We start from the raw sequence: 18,989 nt of genomic DNA on the forward strand, positions 1-18,989 counted from the left end.
CTTCCTTTCCCGTCAACTTCTTCTTCTAGGATCTGTGGGATATTCTTGAGGGGGGGGGGGGGGGTATAACCGAACGCAGGTTATACCGGCCTAATGTCGCGGCGGCACTCTTGGCGTCTGGGGGAAGGGGAGATGGGACGTCGGGAAGGATGGGGGGAGCCAACTTTCTTGGCCGGCAGCCTTCTGGGCTCGCGCGGTCCTACGGGACCTCTCATTTCTCTCACCACCTTTCGAGCTTTATGCCTCCTCTTTCGACAGATCTCAGGCAAAAAAAAAAAAAAAGAGAGAGAGCGAGTGAAAACACAACGATTCTTCTGCCCCCTTCCAACCGTGCCTCGAAACTCGACACAAGTGGCTGATTCAGAGGCGTCCGGCCGGCCACACAATCCCCACCCGCTCGAGCTGCTCCAGCTCCCGCAGCTTTGGACAGCAGAACCGAAAAACCAAGCATTGCGAAAGTTCCAATTCTTTTGAATGACCATGCCTGAAAGAGGATATCTGTGAGTACCACCAGAATTTTCAGTTGATCATAACTGAGCTTTCCGAGATTATTTCTTGCTTTGGCTCGTCGTAAGATCGCTACTTTTTCTTACCAGGTTAATAAAGCATCAGGTCACTGGGATGTACTTCGCGTGGCAATATTAATTTTGGATTGTTGCAACTGAGATCTGGGAATCTGCGCTAGCCATATGGTAAGATACCTTTTTTTTGCATGATTTGGTGCTGTATGTTGTCAGCCTTGACCATCATGTCAATAACCGATATGCTTACGAGAACGGAAAGCCATTTTTGGATTGTTGCAACTGAGATCTGGGAATCTGCGCTAGCCATACGGTAAGATACATTTTTTTTGCATGATTTGGTGCTGTATGTTGTCAGCCTTGATCATCATGTCAATAACCGATATGCTTACGAGAACGGAAAGCCATTTATTTCGACCGCACCACGCCAGTCAATTCTGAAGTGTATTTTCAGCGCACCAGAGTTTATGCATACAAAATATTGTATGCATAAACTCTGGTCACAAAGACAAAATTTACGGCGCAGAGGTGGCCAATTTGTATTGCAAAAGAAAAACGTGGCCCTGTAAAACATGATGCGTGTTTTGTGTGATTTTCAGGTTACAACTTTATCGCGCGTGTTGTGTGTCTGAAGTGATCAATTTCTTTTACATACTTTATTCAAAACTCATGGTTAAGTTGAGCTTTCTGGAACATGATTGTTAGTTGCGAGCGAATATTTAATATTGTAATTTGCCGTTATGAATGCGCGTTTGGAATGGTTTAAACGACGTGTAGCTTATTCACGTGTTTGATCTTTCTCCTGCGCTAATCCCGAGTAGTAGAAGTGTCATAAAATATCCAGTAGGTGCAGTTTTACTATCAATTGTAGAAAACTGAAAGCGTCCTGAAAGAAGATCTGCCGACGCACTTATTCTTACTGCTAAATTTGATTATTTGCGGAAATAATGGAAAAAAAGTTTTCGTTCAAAAATGCTCGTATCCACAATTATAGATTGTTATATCGCGCAGAAAAAAGGGGCTTGCCTGAAACATGACACTTTTTCTTCTACATGCAAGAGCTTCTACTGTCCGCGCGAAGAACTCTATGAAAAAAAAATTCTGAAAAGGGGATTCTTATTTACAGTTGCTACCATAGTTCTTATACTTTACCACACGTACAAACTTGTTCCCACAACAAACGTGATGCTAAGCTATGGATTTCTTTATTTTTGAATTTGAGTATATCATATAAACCACAAAGCATGTGTCGTACGTTGTTTTGGCTGCAGCTTTGACAAATTTAAAAATGTTCTGTTTGCAGTAATGATGCGATGTACACTAATTTTAGCAGCGGCGGTCGGAGTGCGACTGCCATTTTTTGCGTCTCTTTTTTCTTTTGTACTTTTTAGTTCTCGCGGCAATCTATTCTAACGAAAACTATTCAAAGGAAAGCTATTGATTTGAAGCATGCAGTTATGACGACGTCTTTCTTCTACAAATGTTCGATCACAAAGGCACTACAAGTAGAAGGGGGCAAGCACAGACTACCGTTTAACGAATAGGTAACAGCAAATACATTTTGTTTTATGTTTCCAGCGTCAACACATCCACATGGGAAGCCGTGCACTGCAAGATGTCGCAACCAATGTAACCAAGTTAATATGGCCGGCCTCACCGAGTGAGGAGAGTGAGGCATATTTTAATGGCAACAGGAGATGTCTGCCTGGTGGTAAGCCTTACCGACCCTTCTGAACCAGTTGTACTGCTCCGAAAATATAGATTTAACCAATATTTCTTTGAAAGAATTGCCCCAAATGTTCATGTAGTTTTTGTACTGTACAAGTACAATGCACTGCGTACTAAAAGTATGTCTCTTTCTTTGTACCGATGATGTTTTTTTTTTTCCTCACATCTTGTTTGATGAATTGTACTCCGCCGCCGTCAATGCTGCTCTTTAAGAGGAAGCCAGGACCTCTCAAGCTGTCTATACAGCTTTTTCCCTGGCTGTCCTCGCAACACCAGTTACGGAAATAAACCTTCAACCTTCTCCGCATGCTTTATTACAATAAAAAGCTACATTAAAAATATCAGCACTGCATACGTATGGGATGGCTTTGTAGTTGCCTATTAGCCATTGCACGAAATAGCAACTAGCCGTAGTACTAATTATTGAAACATTCAGCACTATGATGTGCCGGATTGCCAATTGCTCTGGCTGGATGCCAATAATGCAAAACCACTGGGCAAGATTGGATTGGAAATATTGGGTAGCCGATAAATCTGGCTGGATGCCAGTTGTGAATATCCAGTGAATAAGCATGGATACAAGACATTGGATGCCCAGTGAGCTTGGCAGGATAGCCATGATATAACAACCAGTGAGTGAGCTTGGGTGGAAGATATTGAGTAGTCATTGAATGCCATTGAATGCCAGTAAACAAGGTAGTATGCCAATACTGGTTTTGATAGGAGAGCCAATGAAATTGGTTGGCATATATCATGGCTCTTCGTGCACCCCAATCAGACGCCAATATTGACCAATATTGGGACCAATATATCCCAATATTGGACCAGTGGTGGTCCATTGATGGCGTGCTGCTTGGGATCTGTGTTTTCCTGTATGCTTTCTGGTGGCGATGACTGTCTCTAACTAGGTTGCTGTTGTATCCCTTGATGCTACTGTATATTTACCGACGTGTCTGATATAAACTTTCAGTTGTAAGTCAGCGCTGTGTGTGTCTTGTCCTCCCTTTTGTCTGTGTGTAGCTTGCGCTGTTCCCCCTTGCCTGTGATGAAGCGGGGGATGCTAAGAATTTCTGGCTCTGTAGGATAGGCCGCCATTAGAAACTGACTCAGGTAACATTTAACGCTAGAATCCTAGCTAGTGAAGGGAGTTCAGCAGTGCTGTTAGAGGAACTAGAGAGTATGAAATGGGATGTCATAGGGCTTAGTGAGGTTAGGAGGCCGAATGAGGCATATACTGTCCTACTGAAGGACAGGCATGTACCATGCTATTGAGGCTTGCCCGAGAGGTCAGAACTAGGAGCAGGTTTCCTCGTCAATAAGTATACAGCTCTATAGCATTGATGAGAGGGCCCAGCTTACTCTTCATTGCACTGGAAGTAGTAGGTGAATATGTCTACTTAGGACAAGTAGCAACCACATATCCAGACCATGAAAGGAAAATAACAAGAATAAGTTTGGGATGAAGAGCATTTGGCAAGCTCTCGCAGATTATGACTAGCAGCTTACTGGTATCGCTCAAAAGGAAAGAATACAACAGTTGCATCTTACCTGTATACTTACCTATGGGGCTGAAATGTGCAGGCTAACAAAGAGTTTTCTACTTAAGTCGAGGACAACGCAGAGGGCTATGGAACGGAAAACTATAGGGGTAGCATTAAGAGATAGGAAGCGTGCAGAGTGGGTCAGAGAAATAACTCAAGTTACTGACATTCTAGCGGAAATCAAGAAAAAGAAATGGACATGGGCAGGACATGTAATATGAAGAGAGGATAAGCGATGGTCACAAAGAGCAACAAATTAAATTGGAAGGGAAGGAAAGCGTAGCAGGGGGAAGCAGAATGTTAGGTGGGCGGATGAGGTTAAGTGGCAGGGGTCAAGTGGATGCAGCTAGCACAGGACCAGGTTAGTCGGAGTAATATGGAGACAGATTTCGCATACATCCCTGTGTCCGAATTTTGCAATGACGTAAACAAGTGGAGTCATTCAAACCACAGTTAATACATTTTGTGCACTCAAACTAAAGATGGCAAAAAGTAAGTTAGGCACCTTCCTGCCATTCTGAGGAAGTTAATGCTTTCAAGGGTAAAATTCAATAAGTACACTTATGACAAAACAGGCCTTGTTTAGAAATTACTCTCTCTGCGAATACAAGCTGCACTTTGTTCAAGTTTGCCAAACCAATAGACAATAATCACGCTCACCAACTTTAATTGTTACACATCATGGGGAAGCATATAAGAAATATGGTGCCAAATATTACAATTTCAACTGTATGAGTTCTTTTCAGAAATATATTATCAAAAAACCCCATTCCTAATTTTGCTCAAAATTCTTCAAACAATGCTCAAGGTGTAGGCAAGAAAGGATATGAAAGAAGATGTTGCATTATCTTGTTCCTTATCAAGTGCTCAAACGTGTCCCTTCTCCAGCATTGGCAAAGACATGATGGTCGTGAAGCAGCTGCTACTCCATCCCTTGCTTTTTGCGAAGATGAACAGAAGTGATTCCTAGCTGCAGCGTGTCGCCCGGTCTGCGGCAATGCCGCCGCCCTATCGCAGTTTCGGTTTCGCCACATAATCGCAACAGAGGTGCAAAACTTGATTTCTATCTTTATGGGCACTTCCGTGCAGAGGATAAACAGAGCTGATTCCTAGCTGCAGCTTGTGGCCTTGTCTGTGGCAACGCCATTGCATAGTTTCGGTTACACCTCTCCTCCCCTCCCCCCCACCCTTCGCACTCATCGTGATCGCAACGGAGGGGCGAAAAACTTGATTTCTATCTTTATGGCCACTCCAGTGCAGGGGCAACAGAAACCGATTTCCATCTCTGTTGGGGCTGCTGTTAGCTTGTTTATCATCGACGCTCACGAGGTATTCCTGCTCTCCTTGTTAACTGGGTTTCGTTGTATTCCTGAGTTTTCAGTGTGTAGCAACGCTGACTCCAAAATACGGTTCCTAATATTTTTCTGCAACTTTTCCTTGACTTTACTCATGTCGAACTTTTAAAATCCGCAAAAAAGTAATTTGACCATCGGGGAAAGTTTTTTTTTTCAAATTCGACCCTCAAAGGGTTAAGATGCAATCACAACAAAAAACCCACCAAATCAAGGATGCTGCCATACTTGTAGCTGTTATAGGCAAAAATGGTTGTTGAAATCTGCACCGAGTTTACTTCAGGTCTGTTCGATTTGACTGCGCCAGTTGCACTAGTAGTGCAGCACCGCGGTCCTCATTTTGACGGTGCCGCACACGCCGTGTGCACTTCTCTCCTCATTTTGCTTAGGTGTAGGGCTAGTTCTGCACGAGTTCTCGCCCATCCTGCACTCACTCCAGAGGAGGTGCAGAAAAAAGTGCAGCATGGCATACGCACTGCTCGGCCAAGAGACGTTGTGCATCGTTCTGCAGAGCTTTGCAAAGTCCGTCTCCTTCAGAACCCAGACGGTTTGCTGCTAAGTGATCCGCGAATGGTTGCGTATACAGGATAGTTAGCCTGCATGCTGGTGATTAGCATTTTGTTGAGGGAGGATTATATGTAGTTGAGGCCACACATGTAGTGGTACGTGGCCGCGATGCATCACCTTCGAACGCGTTGTCCTATGTAGTATATTTTTTATCGTATTGTGACCTAAGAAGAGGGTAGCTGCGAATGAAAATCAGTTGCGATAGATCGAGTTTCTGTCATGCCAAGTGTGTGTGCCCTGCGATAACGTACACAGCGACTCTGCGACATCAAACTTGTCGCCCACGGAGTACACAGATGCCTGAGAGCGCGCAATGAGGTATGCGAGTCTTTTCAGCAGCTAACGCTTTTGGACAGAAGTCGGCGGAAACCAATCAAGCATCTCATTAGGCAGTCTTACTTAAACTAATACTCGCAGCAACTACTTACAATGTTAATTCTTTCGCATGAATGGCATCTTCGCAGACCGGCCGATATAACGATCGTTTATCGCGCGTACGTTGGTCAATTGGTCGCAGTCAACGTCACTGTTAGTCGTCGTCACTTTCCGGTCGAGTGCTGTAGGCCTATGGTAGCTGGCTTCGAAATTGGACATGATCATGTTACAACCCACGATACATGATGCACACACGCGTCTGCTAGGTTGTAGAGTCCTACACTTGCGTACTCGTTTTGGCAGCTGCCGCCGCACGCCAGTGTTAGAACTGGCACTGCACGCTCACATGACCCCTTGGCACCGCTGCAGCACTTTTCAGAACTAGTGTAGCCAGTACAAGCCAAATCGAAAAGACCTTTAGTCATTCTATTTTTAATTATATTTTTAACGAAACCTCTATATCTTCGTTAATGGCATGCTTAAGTGACATGCCAGATGCTGTGTTTATATATAGTCACATACAGTAAAACGTCGTTAATTCGGCTCCCGCTAATTCAGAAATTCGAATAATTCGTCCTGCTCACTCCCTCCCTTCAAAAATGTACATATTTCTATGGCAGCAAACTCTCGTTAATTCGGTGCTAAATTGTGCGCGCACCGGTTAATTTGGACTGGAGACGGGCCGATGCTGCCACTGAAGCAAGTTTTCAGAACACGCATCGCTACGGCCCAAGCCATCATTCCCACAGTACCAATCCAATCCAAAACCGAATCACTATTTCAGAAACGTACGGAAGGCGGCGCTGCTCTACACTGGACTTCAAGTGCGCGTCGCTACAGCCATCTATCCAACCATAACTGCATTCCGCTAACGTACAAAAGGCGGCGCTCGCTACTGTATTTTCTTTTCTCGGGTGACGAGAGCATTGGAAGCATCGGAGCGGCCATCTTTTGCATTTTCTGTGAGGTTCTCTGTGTTGTCTCTGTGTGAAACGTGCTGTGCCAGGGGAACCTAGTGCTACTGCTTTCTGTCGCGATGGCGGTGCCGGCAAAACGTGCAAAGTATGTGGCTAAGGGTCTAGCCACGAAAGTGAAGATCCTTAAAGCCTTGAAGGACAGCACTTCCAGAGAGCAGGTGATGCGTCAATTCGACGTCAAAAGAAGCACGCTGTCAACATACGTAAAAAATGAAGCACAGATAATGGAAGCTCTTGAAGGTGAGAAATCCCATTCAAGTCGGAAGCGTCTGCGAGCCGCAGCCCACCCACCCCTGGAGGACGCGTTGTTGCGGCAGATCACTACTGCACGTGATGCAAAGCTCCAGTTAAGCGGGCCATTGATCTGTGCACAAGCAGAAACCTATGCCCTCCAAATGAATATTGATTCATTCAAGGCCTCAGAGGGCTGGTTTGCACGTTTTAAGGTCAGACATGGGCTTGCTTTTAAGGCCGTGTGCGGTGAAAGGGGTGAAGTGGACGAGAACGTGGTGAAAGACTGGCAGAACGTCCAGCTTAAAGAACACGTGGCAGCCTAGGACCCGAGCAATGTTTTTAACGCAGATGAAACTGCACTCTTCTTCAAAGCGCTCCCAGATAAGACAATTACGTTTAAAGGGGATACGTGCAGCGGCGGAAAAAGAAGCAAGAACCGAGTGACTAAGTTGCTGGCCGCAAATATGACAGACACGGAGCGCCTACCACTTCTGGCCATCGGGAAGGAGCGGAAGCCTAGATATTTTTACAACGTTAAACACCTGCCTGTGGAATATCGAGCAAATCGAAAAGCTTGGATGGCGTCCGAGATATTCTGTGCCTGGCTGCAGGACCTTGACCGATGTTTCAGCGGGAAAAAATGCAAGGTGCTTTTCGTGGTTGACAACTGCACCGCGCACTGCAACGTCGCCAACCTGCAGGCAATCCGGCTCGTGTTTCTGCCTCCGAACAATACTGCCGCCCTTCAACCTATGGATCAAGGCGTCATCCAATATGTAAAAAAAAATTATTGCAAGCAAGTGCTGGAGCGTATGCTTCTTTGCATGGACCGGAAGCAGGCGTGCGTCATTACGCTTCTGAGTGCCATACATATTCTTGCTCACATGTGGGCACACACGCCAGCAGAAGTGGTTGCAAACTGTTTTAGTCACTGCGGATTTGTGCACTCAGGCACAAACTTGGAGCCTGCAGAGCTAGTAGCAGAGGAAGACGACGATTAGTCATTCGTCGGCCTGCTCCCCACCACTACACATCCATCGATGACGGCATTGTTGTCGCTGGAGAGTGATGGCGAAATAATCAACGATGCCCTCAGTGTGACGGATGAGGTGTCCGATGAGGGCTCGCACGATAAGCACGGCCCGTGTGATGAGCCCCTGGTGCGTCATACCGCTAGAGAAGTGACGGATGCTCTTGCAGTTTTGGAGGACTTCTGCTATGGTGCTCCTGGCAACACGCTCGCCCTGGAAGGGTTGTCCCATGTCCGAAAACTGGTCTTCACTACCCAGCTTTCCGTGAAAAAGCAGACAAGCATTACAGACTTGTTCACGAAGTAAAGATATGTAATAAAAAAAAATTGTATGCAGTTTTTGTGGCTCATTCGATAATGCGACATTCAGATAATTGAGACATTTTTTTCACTTCCGTGAGATCCAAATTAACGAGGTTTTATTGTACATGTTGTGTCCATGACGTCAGTGTTTGCAGACTAGCATATGGAAAGTTTTAAAAGGGGATGGAGTAAATCTCGAGAGACTCGACTTTATCTAACGAGACAAAACATGAACCAAAATGCACAGCAGTGGAGAAATGTGAAAGCTGCTGCACACGCATCAAAGTTCCACTGGAATGAGCCTAGAAAGCTCCTGCTGGCTGATGCTTAATAGGAATCTGTCGCACAGTGGATTTCGACCACTTGGGGATTTTAATGTGCACACACGAATGCACTTTAATTTTGCCGCCATGGTCAGGTTTGAACCCGGGTGCATTTAAGCACAAATATGGATTAAATTTCTCAACACTAAAGAAGCACCTGTTCATATGTATGCCAAGAAATGCTAAGAAGCATGTCAATAAATGCCACCGTACATCATCAGGCAGTTTGCTGTCCTCCAACCTCCAATGAGCACACATACATACAGTGAAAGTGCATTAATTTTAACCTTGGTAATTTAAATTTTTGGACAATTCAAGTTACACTACTTCGTCCAACCAAGTCCCATAGAGGTCTGTGTACAAAAAGTCCCATTAATTCCAACGAGAGTCGGCGTCTGGGCGCCCAGCACATATGGTGAAAGAAACAGCCCTGCGATTGGGTGGCATAGTTATGAGGCTGCGCACGTTCAAAACAAAAGGTAAAACCATGGAAGAGCGGGTAACTCATGAGGGTAGGAGGTTGATAGCCGTAGCGGCAGCTCATTGCCATCTGTTCTGCGTGACCTCTACAACTGAATGCTTGTTAATTTGACCCCCGTTATTTCACAAATATTTCTGTTGGCCCGGCCCCACTTGACACCCAGGTAAGGTGCCGGATGGGTGCTATGCATGTCTCACATCGGTTATGCCGGATACGACTGCATAACACAGTAAGCGATTATTAAAATAGCTTAACCTGAATTACATGTAATCAGGGATGGAAGCAGGCATCTTGGAGCAGCTTAAGGAGCAGTAATAAAGCCAATTTGGAGTAGCTTTAGAGCATTCAAATCATGTTTTGGAGCATGTTTCTAACGCTTTTGAGAATTGCAACATAAAAAAATTCCTTTCTGCTCAATGCTTTCCTGACTACATCTACATCTCTGACAAGACAAGACATGTACAGATATTTAAAATAACACAAATTGGAAAGCAGCAAACCAAATGCTTGCTTCTACACGTCATAACTGTCTGTCTGTTTTGACACTAAAATGTGGAGTTTATCACTTTGAGGTGCTCAAGCGCCAGTACAGTAAAAGCTCGTTAATTCGAACTTCACGGGAAAAAAGTTCAAATTATCCGATGTTCGAATTATCAAATAGCCTCGAAAAAACTGACAAGAACCATTTGTATTACAGTAAATGTACCGTATTTAGTCGCGAACTCACTCGCATAATGAACCCACCCAGCCCCGATTTGTGCCTACGAATCTGAAAAAAAGAAAATTAGAAGAGTTCAATGTTGCTGAACCGAATATTGAGCGAAAGCAATAGCTGATGGTGACTGAGCATTCTTCTATTTCTTCTTCTTCTTCCCCAGCCTACACATAAAGCCCCGCTTTAACCGTATGAATGTGCCTTAGTGGCCTAGAGGGGTAACGAAACGCCAAGGTCCTGGCAGGCTGATTCTAACATAAGCGTCCGATGCGAAACGAGAGACCCAAGTTGGCAGCTCCTGCCAGCCCACATATAAAGCCCCTCTTTAACCAAGCCATATAAATGTGCCTCATTTGGCTCTAGGAGTAACGTGAATGAAAGGGTCCTGGCAGGCTGATTCTGACATAACCGTCCCATGTGAAAACGAGAGACCCAAGTGGGGGTCGTCTAAAGGTCAATGGTGGTCACCGCCGGGCCACGCTGACGGCTCAAACTGCAAGCAGCATTGCTTTCGCAATAATAATAATAAAGGAGTCAGTCGTTAGCGCGTCCCTCCGTTTCGCGTGGTCATGGTCCACAACACATTTCTTGGCAGAGCGCCAAGATGCTGCGCAGCGATAACGATGTGTTTATCTTTTGACTTCAGCTCCAGCAGGGGGGGGGGGAGGGGGTATGTTTGCTTTATCATGCTATGAGCGACTGAGGTGGGCGCCATCTACTGCCACTCCAATCATCGGAACGCGCATAGCAGCAAGTGGCTTTTGAAGCGAACGGAGCTAAAAGCCGGCGTCACGATCACGGCTGACTCACGTGCTTCCCTTGACAACTGATGGGTGAAAGGATGGATGGCTATCGCAAAAAAAAAAGAAAGTTTAACCCATAGTGTCTGTCCCAGATCATAGCTTTTCATGGGCGTTCGTTGGCTGGGACCGCACCGACAGTACTTATCCCTATTTCCAAATTAACAGGGTTGGAATTAACGAGTATTTAGTTGCGAGCTACGGAGGTTGCGCAGAAGAGAGAGCGCCGGTCATGGTGCCATTTAAGTTTTACCCACTCTTCCATGGTTTTACCTGGTTTCATCATCTGTCCCCGTTTTAGACATGCGCAGCCTCTAATTATGCTTTCCAATCGCGGAGGCGTTTCTTGACTTTTTTTTTCTTTGCCGCGTGATTGGCGCCAAGCCGCCCAGACGCGTCGGCACATAGTTCCAATTATCCGTAGCAGAAACGACTCGTGTTCGAATGAACAGGCTTTTTTATACGTATATCTCTATGAAGCTCGGCCGGACCAAGTAGCGTAGTTCGAATTATCCAAAATTTCGAATTATCGAGGTTCGAATTGAGCTTTCACTGTTGTTTCACATCAATGCTTTCCTTGTGCATATCCTTTTTGATCCTATGCATGGTCAGAAATACCTTCAGGAATGATAGACTGCACTCAACGGTAGCCTCATCCAGATTCTTTTACTTTTCACCTGAGCAACATGTTGGAAATAGGTCGTGTATGGTTTTCCAACACTCTTGAGAATGTATAGTGAATGGGATCTTTGTGGTGTCGGCCCTTTACGCTTCAAGTCTGAAGTAGGCTCGACACACTTAACAAAGAGGTGCCAGTACCTGCTTGTTTTCATAGTTGAACCCTAAGTTATTCTGCGCTGTCGGACAACTTTCCTAACTTGAGGTACCCGCCATGACCGCTTTGCTCACTTCTCTCACCAATGACAAAGCAGAAGGCTTAGAGCAGATGCTATTTCAAGTGCACAAAACATTATTGCATCATTATTTCCCTCCAATCGCTTGCCGTTACTTTATTAAATTTACTTGCAAATTTGTTATGCTTTTCTAGATTATTTATAAAATTCTTATATGTATTGGCACGAGGTGCATTATAACTACCATCGTTGTGCTGCCTTTGTATCGACCAAAGCAGCCCCTAGAGCATGTACACGGAGCTCGCAGCATGCCACTGCCCATGTGCTTCTCACTGTCACTTATACCGATTACCATTGGGCGAACAAGAGCAAGAGCAACGAGCAGCCAGAGCACTGGGGATGCGCGCTCTCGTCTCCCCAACAGAACATTCACGCTGCTCGGAGAGCAGCGTAGCGAGGGGGAGCACGTGACGTCAGGCGTCATTCATGTGATCAAACTTTTCCCGCGCTCGTGTTGCCAGTATCCGCCGGTTGAACGCCACCGCTGCCGTCGTCCACCATTTTTCCCGACCGTCCTGCCCGGGCTCCGGGCGAATAATCAGAAGTGACATCAAAAAGGTCACATGACGTCGTCCGTTCTCCCTGTACTCCGCCGCTGGCGACGGAGCACCGGGGACGCTGCTCTCGGGACCCCAAAAGCGCGCCTCCTCTGCCAATCGAACACAACGTTACTGCTCCTGTTCGACCACTGGTAGGCGCCAAAACTCGCGAGAGCACTTTTAGTACAGCTAAAAGTGCTCCTGTTCGTCCAATGGAAACCGGTATTAATCAAATTGCATCACATTTTTGGAGGAGATATCATTAACAACCCTCTGCACACCAAAAATATGTGTTCTGCTAAATTTGACGGCAGAATATCGAGGCAGCCGGCTTGAAGCAGTTTTGGAGCAGGATGGAAAGCAGCACTTCCATGTTGTGCAGTTGGCCACATACCTCTGCCGTGCGCGCAACGTCAAGTGTGACACAAATGGCCTCATCCAGCACCACCTTAATTGGCCGGCTACGTAGTTTCAGTTTCACTTTTATGAGCTTTGCTCCGTCTGTACCAGCCCGCGGCAACTGCGGTCATTGGCCACGCACCAGACAACTAACCGATTGCAGTTGCACGGCATTTCAGGTGCCAATATAGTGGGTTTTCTAGGCACTTATTCTTCAGCTGTTCCCAAAATGTGTGCTCGTCAATTAGGTGCCGTTCAGTGCGTTGTGCGGTGAAACCTCACACGTGTGAAGGGCCTGCTCTGCTGCTACGGCATCACACTATGAAGGATCAGCAAAGGCAATCTGCAAAGTTCTCCCGCCTCTAGAGCTAACGTCATAAGATACATGCAACGTGGTGTTAGCACTGCACAGCATCTTGGCATGCTAGCAAGAAATGTGCTGTGGACTGCGACAGCGCGATACGGAGGGATGAGATTTTTTTTCAAATTATCAGCAGCAAATGGTGGGGTGGGTTCATCACACGAGTACATACGGTAAATTTACCATAATGCAAATGGTTTTTGTCAGTTTCTTCAAGGATGTTCAATAATTCCAACTGTTTTCACAGTCCCATGAAGTTCGAATCAATGAGCCTTCACTGTAATGTCGCCATGTCATGTTGAAATTGTCATGAAATTATGCATTACTGTAATTTCAACAGGACATTTAACACCTTGAGGAAAAAAACATGAGGTCAGTGTTAAAGCCAGCACAGAGAACCCCGTTTGGTTTTTTTTCACATGCATACAAAATGCCATAGCATAGCTCACGCCAGCAGGGTCCTCTGGCTTGAGCTGCTGCAGGGCCTGCTCCCAGAAGTGTAGGGCCTGGTCCAGGGAGTCCAGCCCTGCACGGAAAGCTCAGCTAGTTAGTTGATAGGACAAATGGACTTTTTAAAAATGCTGAGAGTCAGCACCTGTCTGTCTGTAGTTGTACAAAATGACAACATGAGTGGTCATTTGCAACTGGACGTTAGAGAAAAAAAAATGAAAAGAGGCAATATAAGCATGAAACACTATAGACTGTGAATAACATCAGAAAAAAGTAGAGGAGGCCTGAAATATTGCCACCTGGTGTCCCCATGTTCTTGCTGCGCCTGGAAGAAGAGGACACTGAAGTTGACTCGCGTGCCGAACTTTGCCTGCTGGTACAGCTTCGTCCCGTCGTTTTAGTCAAGTCTAGCCCTGTTGTCCGTGACAATATTAACCTCCAAACCTTTTATTTACCTTTTTTTTCACATGCAAATCAAATGAGAGGCAAGGCCTATCTATACATGCATAGCAGACTCCTGATAATTTAAAATTCAGACAATTCATACTTCTCTTTATCTAAAAAAAAAAAATTGGATGGCTGGATACATTTTCAGCGCATTATACATTTTGTGGAACCGTATGAGCTAAACATTTGCATTCTTCAACCGCCTAACATATGGTCTAAAACAGAGCTTTTTGATTACACCAGTTGAGAAACTCTGCTCCAAAAAAGAATTAGTTTTAATATGCACTTTTTGGCCAATAAACCTGTCATAGCCACCATCTGAGAAGCACCTGTCTTCCTATCTCTACGTCCAAGAACTTGACAACACTGACCCATGTTGAGCAGTTGCTGGGGCACCCGCTGTGTTGCTGATTCTCGATCCGCAGCAGAGCCCCATGGGAGGGCCCGCAGCGGCCCTCGACGGAGACCTCCTCCGCATCGGCTGCACCACACCACATGGGTCACCTCTGCAACACAAGGGTTACACGTGGTCTATCCACAGTGCCCGCACTAGTAGGCTAAATTCTTTTCTTCTTGAACTACTGTCCTTTCTTAATTGTGTCAGAGCATGCAGAGCAGATTGTGGATATAAAGAAAGACGATTGTGCAATTGGGTGGAGGGTAGGTAGCTGCAGCTGACCCAATTAGCTAAAGAGGCTATTGGTCAGTTAAACCACAATGCAACAAGTTTCTGAATCCCACGACCACATTGAAGGGGCACAATTGTGAGCTCCATGTAACAAAGATGTTGCCATAGTTGACCCTGATATCATCACCATCATCATCAGCCTGACTATACCCACTGCAGAGGCCTCTACCATATTTCTCCAATTAACCCGGTTCTGTGCTAGCTACCCTGACACTAATATAATGAGCTCGTAAATCTGCTGTAATAGAAATTTGGCAAAATAACACAGAAGCCTCATCATGATAAAGAATTATAGGGAGCACTTAAGCTCCGCCTTTCAGGTATGACGTAGGCCCACCCTACAGACCATGCGAGCTGGCGCACTTCTTCGGCAGAAATATGTCGACGTCCGCATAGGCGTTGGTGGCATCGTCTTATGGGTAGCATAGCGTCCAACACTGTGGTGTCGCAAGACGCGCCATCTCCTGTCCAGCCGTATTGTATGCAAAAGTTGCATATGGAAGAACTTCATCCCACGTGTGATGTTCAACATCGATGTACATAGAAATCATGTCTACAAGTGCTCTATTGAGGCGTTCAGTCAGTCCGTTTGTTTGCGGATGATAAGCAGTAGTCCTACGATGACTTGTGCGGGTATGACTGAAGAGAGCCTGCATGAGTTCGGCCGTATGGGCTGTACCACAGTCAGTAATATTAACCGATGGGGCACCGTGGCATAGTATAATGGTCTTGAGAAAAACGGCTCCTTCAGCAGCAGTTGCACGGGAAAGTGGCTGTGTCTCAGCATATCGCGTTAAGTAGTCCGTCGCCACTACTATCCATCTGTTCCCTGATGCGGACATTAGAAAAGGGCCCAGAAGATCCGTGCCAACTTGCAGGAAAGGGGCTGTTGGCGGAGGTATCGCCTGAAGAAGCCCTGCAGGCTTCAGCGGAGGTGTCTTTCATCCCTGGCAATCTCGGCATGTTCTCACGTAGTGCTGGACTGAAGGCAGCAACTTAGGCCAATGGTCATCATCATCAGCCTGACTTTACCCACTGCAGGGTGAAGGCCTCTCCCATATTTCTCCAATTAACCTGGTTCCGTGCTAGCTGCATCCACTCAACCCATGCAAACTTTTTAACCTGCTGGCCCCTGCTTTCTGCTGGCCCCTGCTACGCTTTCCTTACCTTGGAATCCAGTTTGTTACCCTAAGCGACTATCGGTTATCCTCTCTTCGCACTACATGTCCTGCCCATGCCCATTTCTTCTTCATAATTTCCACTGGAATATCAGTAACTTGAGTTATTTCTCTGACCCACTCTACACGCTTCCTATCTCTTAATGATACTCCTACCATTTTTCGTTCCATAGCCCTCTGGGTTGTCCTCAACCTAAGTAGAACCCTCTTGGTTAGCCTCCACATTTCAGCCCCATAGGTGAGTACAGGTAAGATGCAAAGATGAGGAAAGTATACATACTTTCCTCTTGAGCGATACCGGTAAGCTGCTAGTCATAACCTGAGAGTGCTTGCCAAATGCGCTCCTTCCAAATCTTATTCTTCTTGTTATTTCCTTTTCATGGTCCGGATCTGCGGTTACTACCTGTCCTAAGCAGACATATTCGCCTACTACTTCCAGTGCTTCGCTACCTAACCTAAACTGCTGTTCCTTCCCAAGGCTGTTGAACATTACCTTAGTCTTAGGTCAATAGTACCTTTGTCAAACTCAACTAGTAACTCCCCCCTGCTATTCCTAGAACCAATACCATAGTCGCCTGCTGCCTGGTCTCCTGCCTGCTTTTTTCCTACCTTGGCATTGAAGTCGCCCATTAGTACAGTATACTGCGTCTTTACTTTTCGCATTGCCAATTCTACATCTTCATAGAAGCTTTCAACTGCCTGGTCTTCATAACTACATGTAGGTGCATAGGCCTGTACAACCTTCAGCTTATACCGCTTATTAGGCCTAATTACGATGCCTGCCACCCTCTCGTTAATACTATAGAATTCATCTATATTACCCGCTATGTACTTACTGACGAGGAAACCTACTCCTAGTTGTCGCCCCTCTGGTAAACCTCGATAACACAGTACATGCCCATCTTTCAGTACAGTATATGCCTCATTCGGCCTCCTAACCTCACTAAGCCCTATGACATCCCTCTAGTTCCTCCAACAGCACTGCTAAACTAGCTTCACTAGCTAGGGTTCTAGCGTTAAAAGTTGCCAGGGCCAGTTTTAAATGGCGGCCTGTCCAGCGAAGCCAGGAATTCTTAGTACCCCCTGCTGCGTCACAGGTCTGACCGCCGCCGTGGTCAGTTGTTCCGCAGCCGCTGGTGACTGAGGGCTGGGGTTTTATGGAACTAATCATGAGAGGTTGCGGCCAATTACTGCACCAGGGTGGCCAACTCCTGTTCTGGTGAGGGAGTGCATTGCCGGAAGTGTTCGGCGGCATCAGGTCGCATCCCAAACCTGTTTATGCAATTTCATCGACACGCAGATTTTTTTTTTCCAGTGGAGAATTGCGTGGCACCGGGATTTGAACCCCGGTCCTCTTGCATGCGAGGCGGATGTTCTGCCGCTACGCCAACGCTGCACTACCCTGTGCGTAATAAGTTAAGAATCATGAATACCTTCTTCAGCAAAACGGAAGAACCGGAAATGGACATGGAAAAGTCCTAACAGGGAGACTAAAACTTGAATTGACTTGTGACTTGTTTTGGAATACAGTGCCAGAACTAACATGTATGCCAGTTCCTTTTTTGTTCGATCCATCAGTGAATGGAATCGGCTTTCAAGTCATCAAGTGTGCTCCATAAATGAAGATGTGTTTTTTTCCACTCTGTAACCCCCCTGCTGTATCGCCCTCGGGCTAAGCGGGGTAATCATTGAATAAAGAATAAAGAAAAATACTGTGTTCAACCCCCGCCATTATGCAAGATGTGGAGGTAATCGGGAAAGTGCGATGCAGTGACCACAGGATGGTGAGGTCCCGAATTAGCCTAAATCTGAAGGAACGCAACAGATTAGTAAGAAAGAAACCCATCAACAAATTAGCGGTGAGGGGGAGGGCAGAAGAGTTCAGAATCTCGCTACAGAATAGATATTCAGCTCTGACCGAGGATGGCGACATTACCCTAGAAGCAATGAACAATAATTTTAGAGATATCATTACTGAGTGCACTACAGAAGTAGGCGGTAGGATTGTTAGAGAGGATACTGGTAAGGTGTCTAAGAAGACGAAAGATTTTATTAAGAAACGCCACAGTATGAAGGCTTCCAATCCAACAGACCAGATAGAATTGGCCGAGATATCAAAGCTAATCAATAAGCGCAAGGTGGCCGATATAAGGAAGTATAACATGGGGAAAATTGAACATGCTGTAAAGAACGGGGGAAGCCTTAAAAGGGTAAAGAGAAATTGGGCAAAGGCAAAAACCAGATGTACGCGCTAAGGGAGAAGGTGGGCAGCGCCATCACGAATATGGACAAGATAGTAAAAGTAGCCAAGGAGTTCTATACAGATCTCTACAGTAGCCAAAGTAGTCAGGACCGTAATGAGAATGGCGGTAGGGAAAAGCAGTCAGACGTTCCACCAGTGATGAAGGACGAGGTCAAAAAAGCATTAGAAACTATGAAAAGGGGGAGATCAGCTGGAGAGGATCAGATAACTACAGATTTGTTGAAGGACAGGGGGATATCGTGCTAGAAAAACTGGCCACCCTGCATACACAGCGCCTGGTGTCATCGACGGTACTGGAACCATTGAAGAATGCAAACATTATCTTCAATTATAAGAAAGGGGATGCTAAGGACCTTAAGAATTAGAGACCAATACTCTTACTGTCTGTTACGTATAGGGACCGGACAGCTGTACGGGTGGCGCCGCCTCTCGGCGCATCGCTCAAACGCCGAAATGCGCCGGCCCCGGCCGGCGCATTGCCAGCGCATTGGAGCGTACTGTTTGTCGTTGATTTGTGTGGAAATTGGAAATCCTAAGGCTTAGATGACTTTGTGCGTGAATATACTATCTTCAAGAGGACAGAAAGTTGGGCTAGTTGTGTGAATATGTCCAGTGAAATGAAGTCTGGCCAAACAAGGCTGGCGAAACGTGGTGCGTTGTTGGCTCCAATGGCAGCTACGCAAACTCGTCAAACGTTTCTAAGTCGATTCATTTCTACGGGTTTCCACAGAAGCATGAGTGGCGGGTGACCTAAGCATGGTTCTTTGAAAGGCAAAGGCACGAATCTACGTATTTGGTTACTG

The 18,989-nt window shown here is 46.0% G+C and overlaps 1 protein-coding gene across 3 annotated transcripts in view; it reads right to left on the reverse strand.

Annotated features, from left to right (window-relative positions):
* Positions 1-18,989, reverse strand: part of Miga (mitoguardin) — a 272,249-nt gene that overhangs the window by 196,776 nt on the left and 56,484 nt on the right. For all 3 annotated transcript variants that reach the window (XM_084607736.1, XM_084607734.1, XM_084607735.1), the window contains 2 exons: positions 14,429-14,563; positions 13,610-13,686 (listed from right to left, as the gene is read on the reverse strand). In XM_084607736.1, the coding sequence (XP_084463862.1) occupies positions 13,610-13,686; positions 14,429-14,563 (212 nt within the window). The remainder of the gene's footprint in view (positions 1-13,609; positions 13,687-14,428; positions 14,564-18,989) is intronic.

Source organism: Amblyomma maculatum, chromosome 6 (assembly GCF_055883805.1).
Source record: "Amblyomma maculatum isolate TAMU_Amacu chromosome 6, ASM5588380v1, whole genome shotgun sequence".
Taxonomy (NCBI): Eukaryota; Metazoa; Arthropoda; class Arachnida; order Ixodida; family Ixodidae; genus Amblyomma; species Amblyomma maculatum.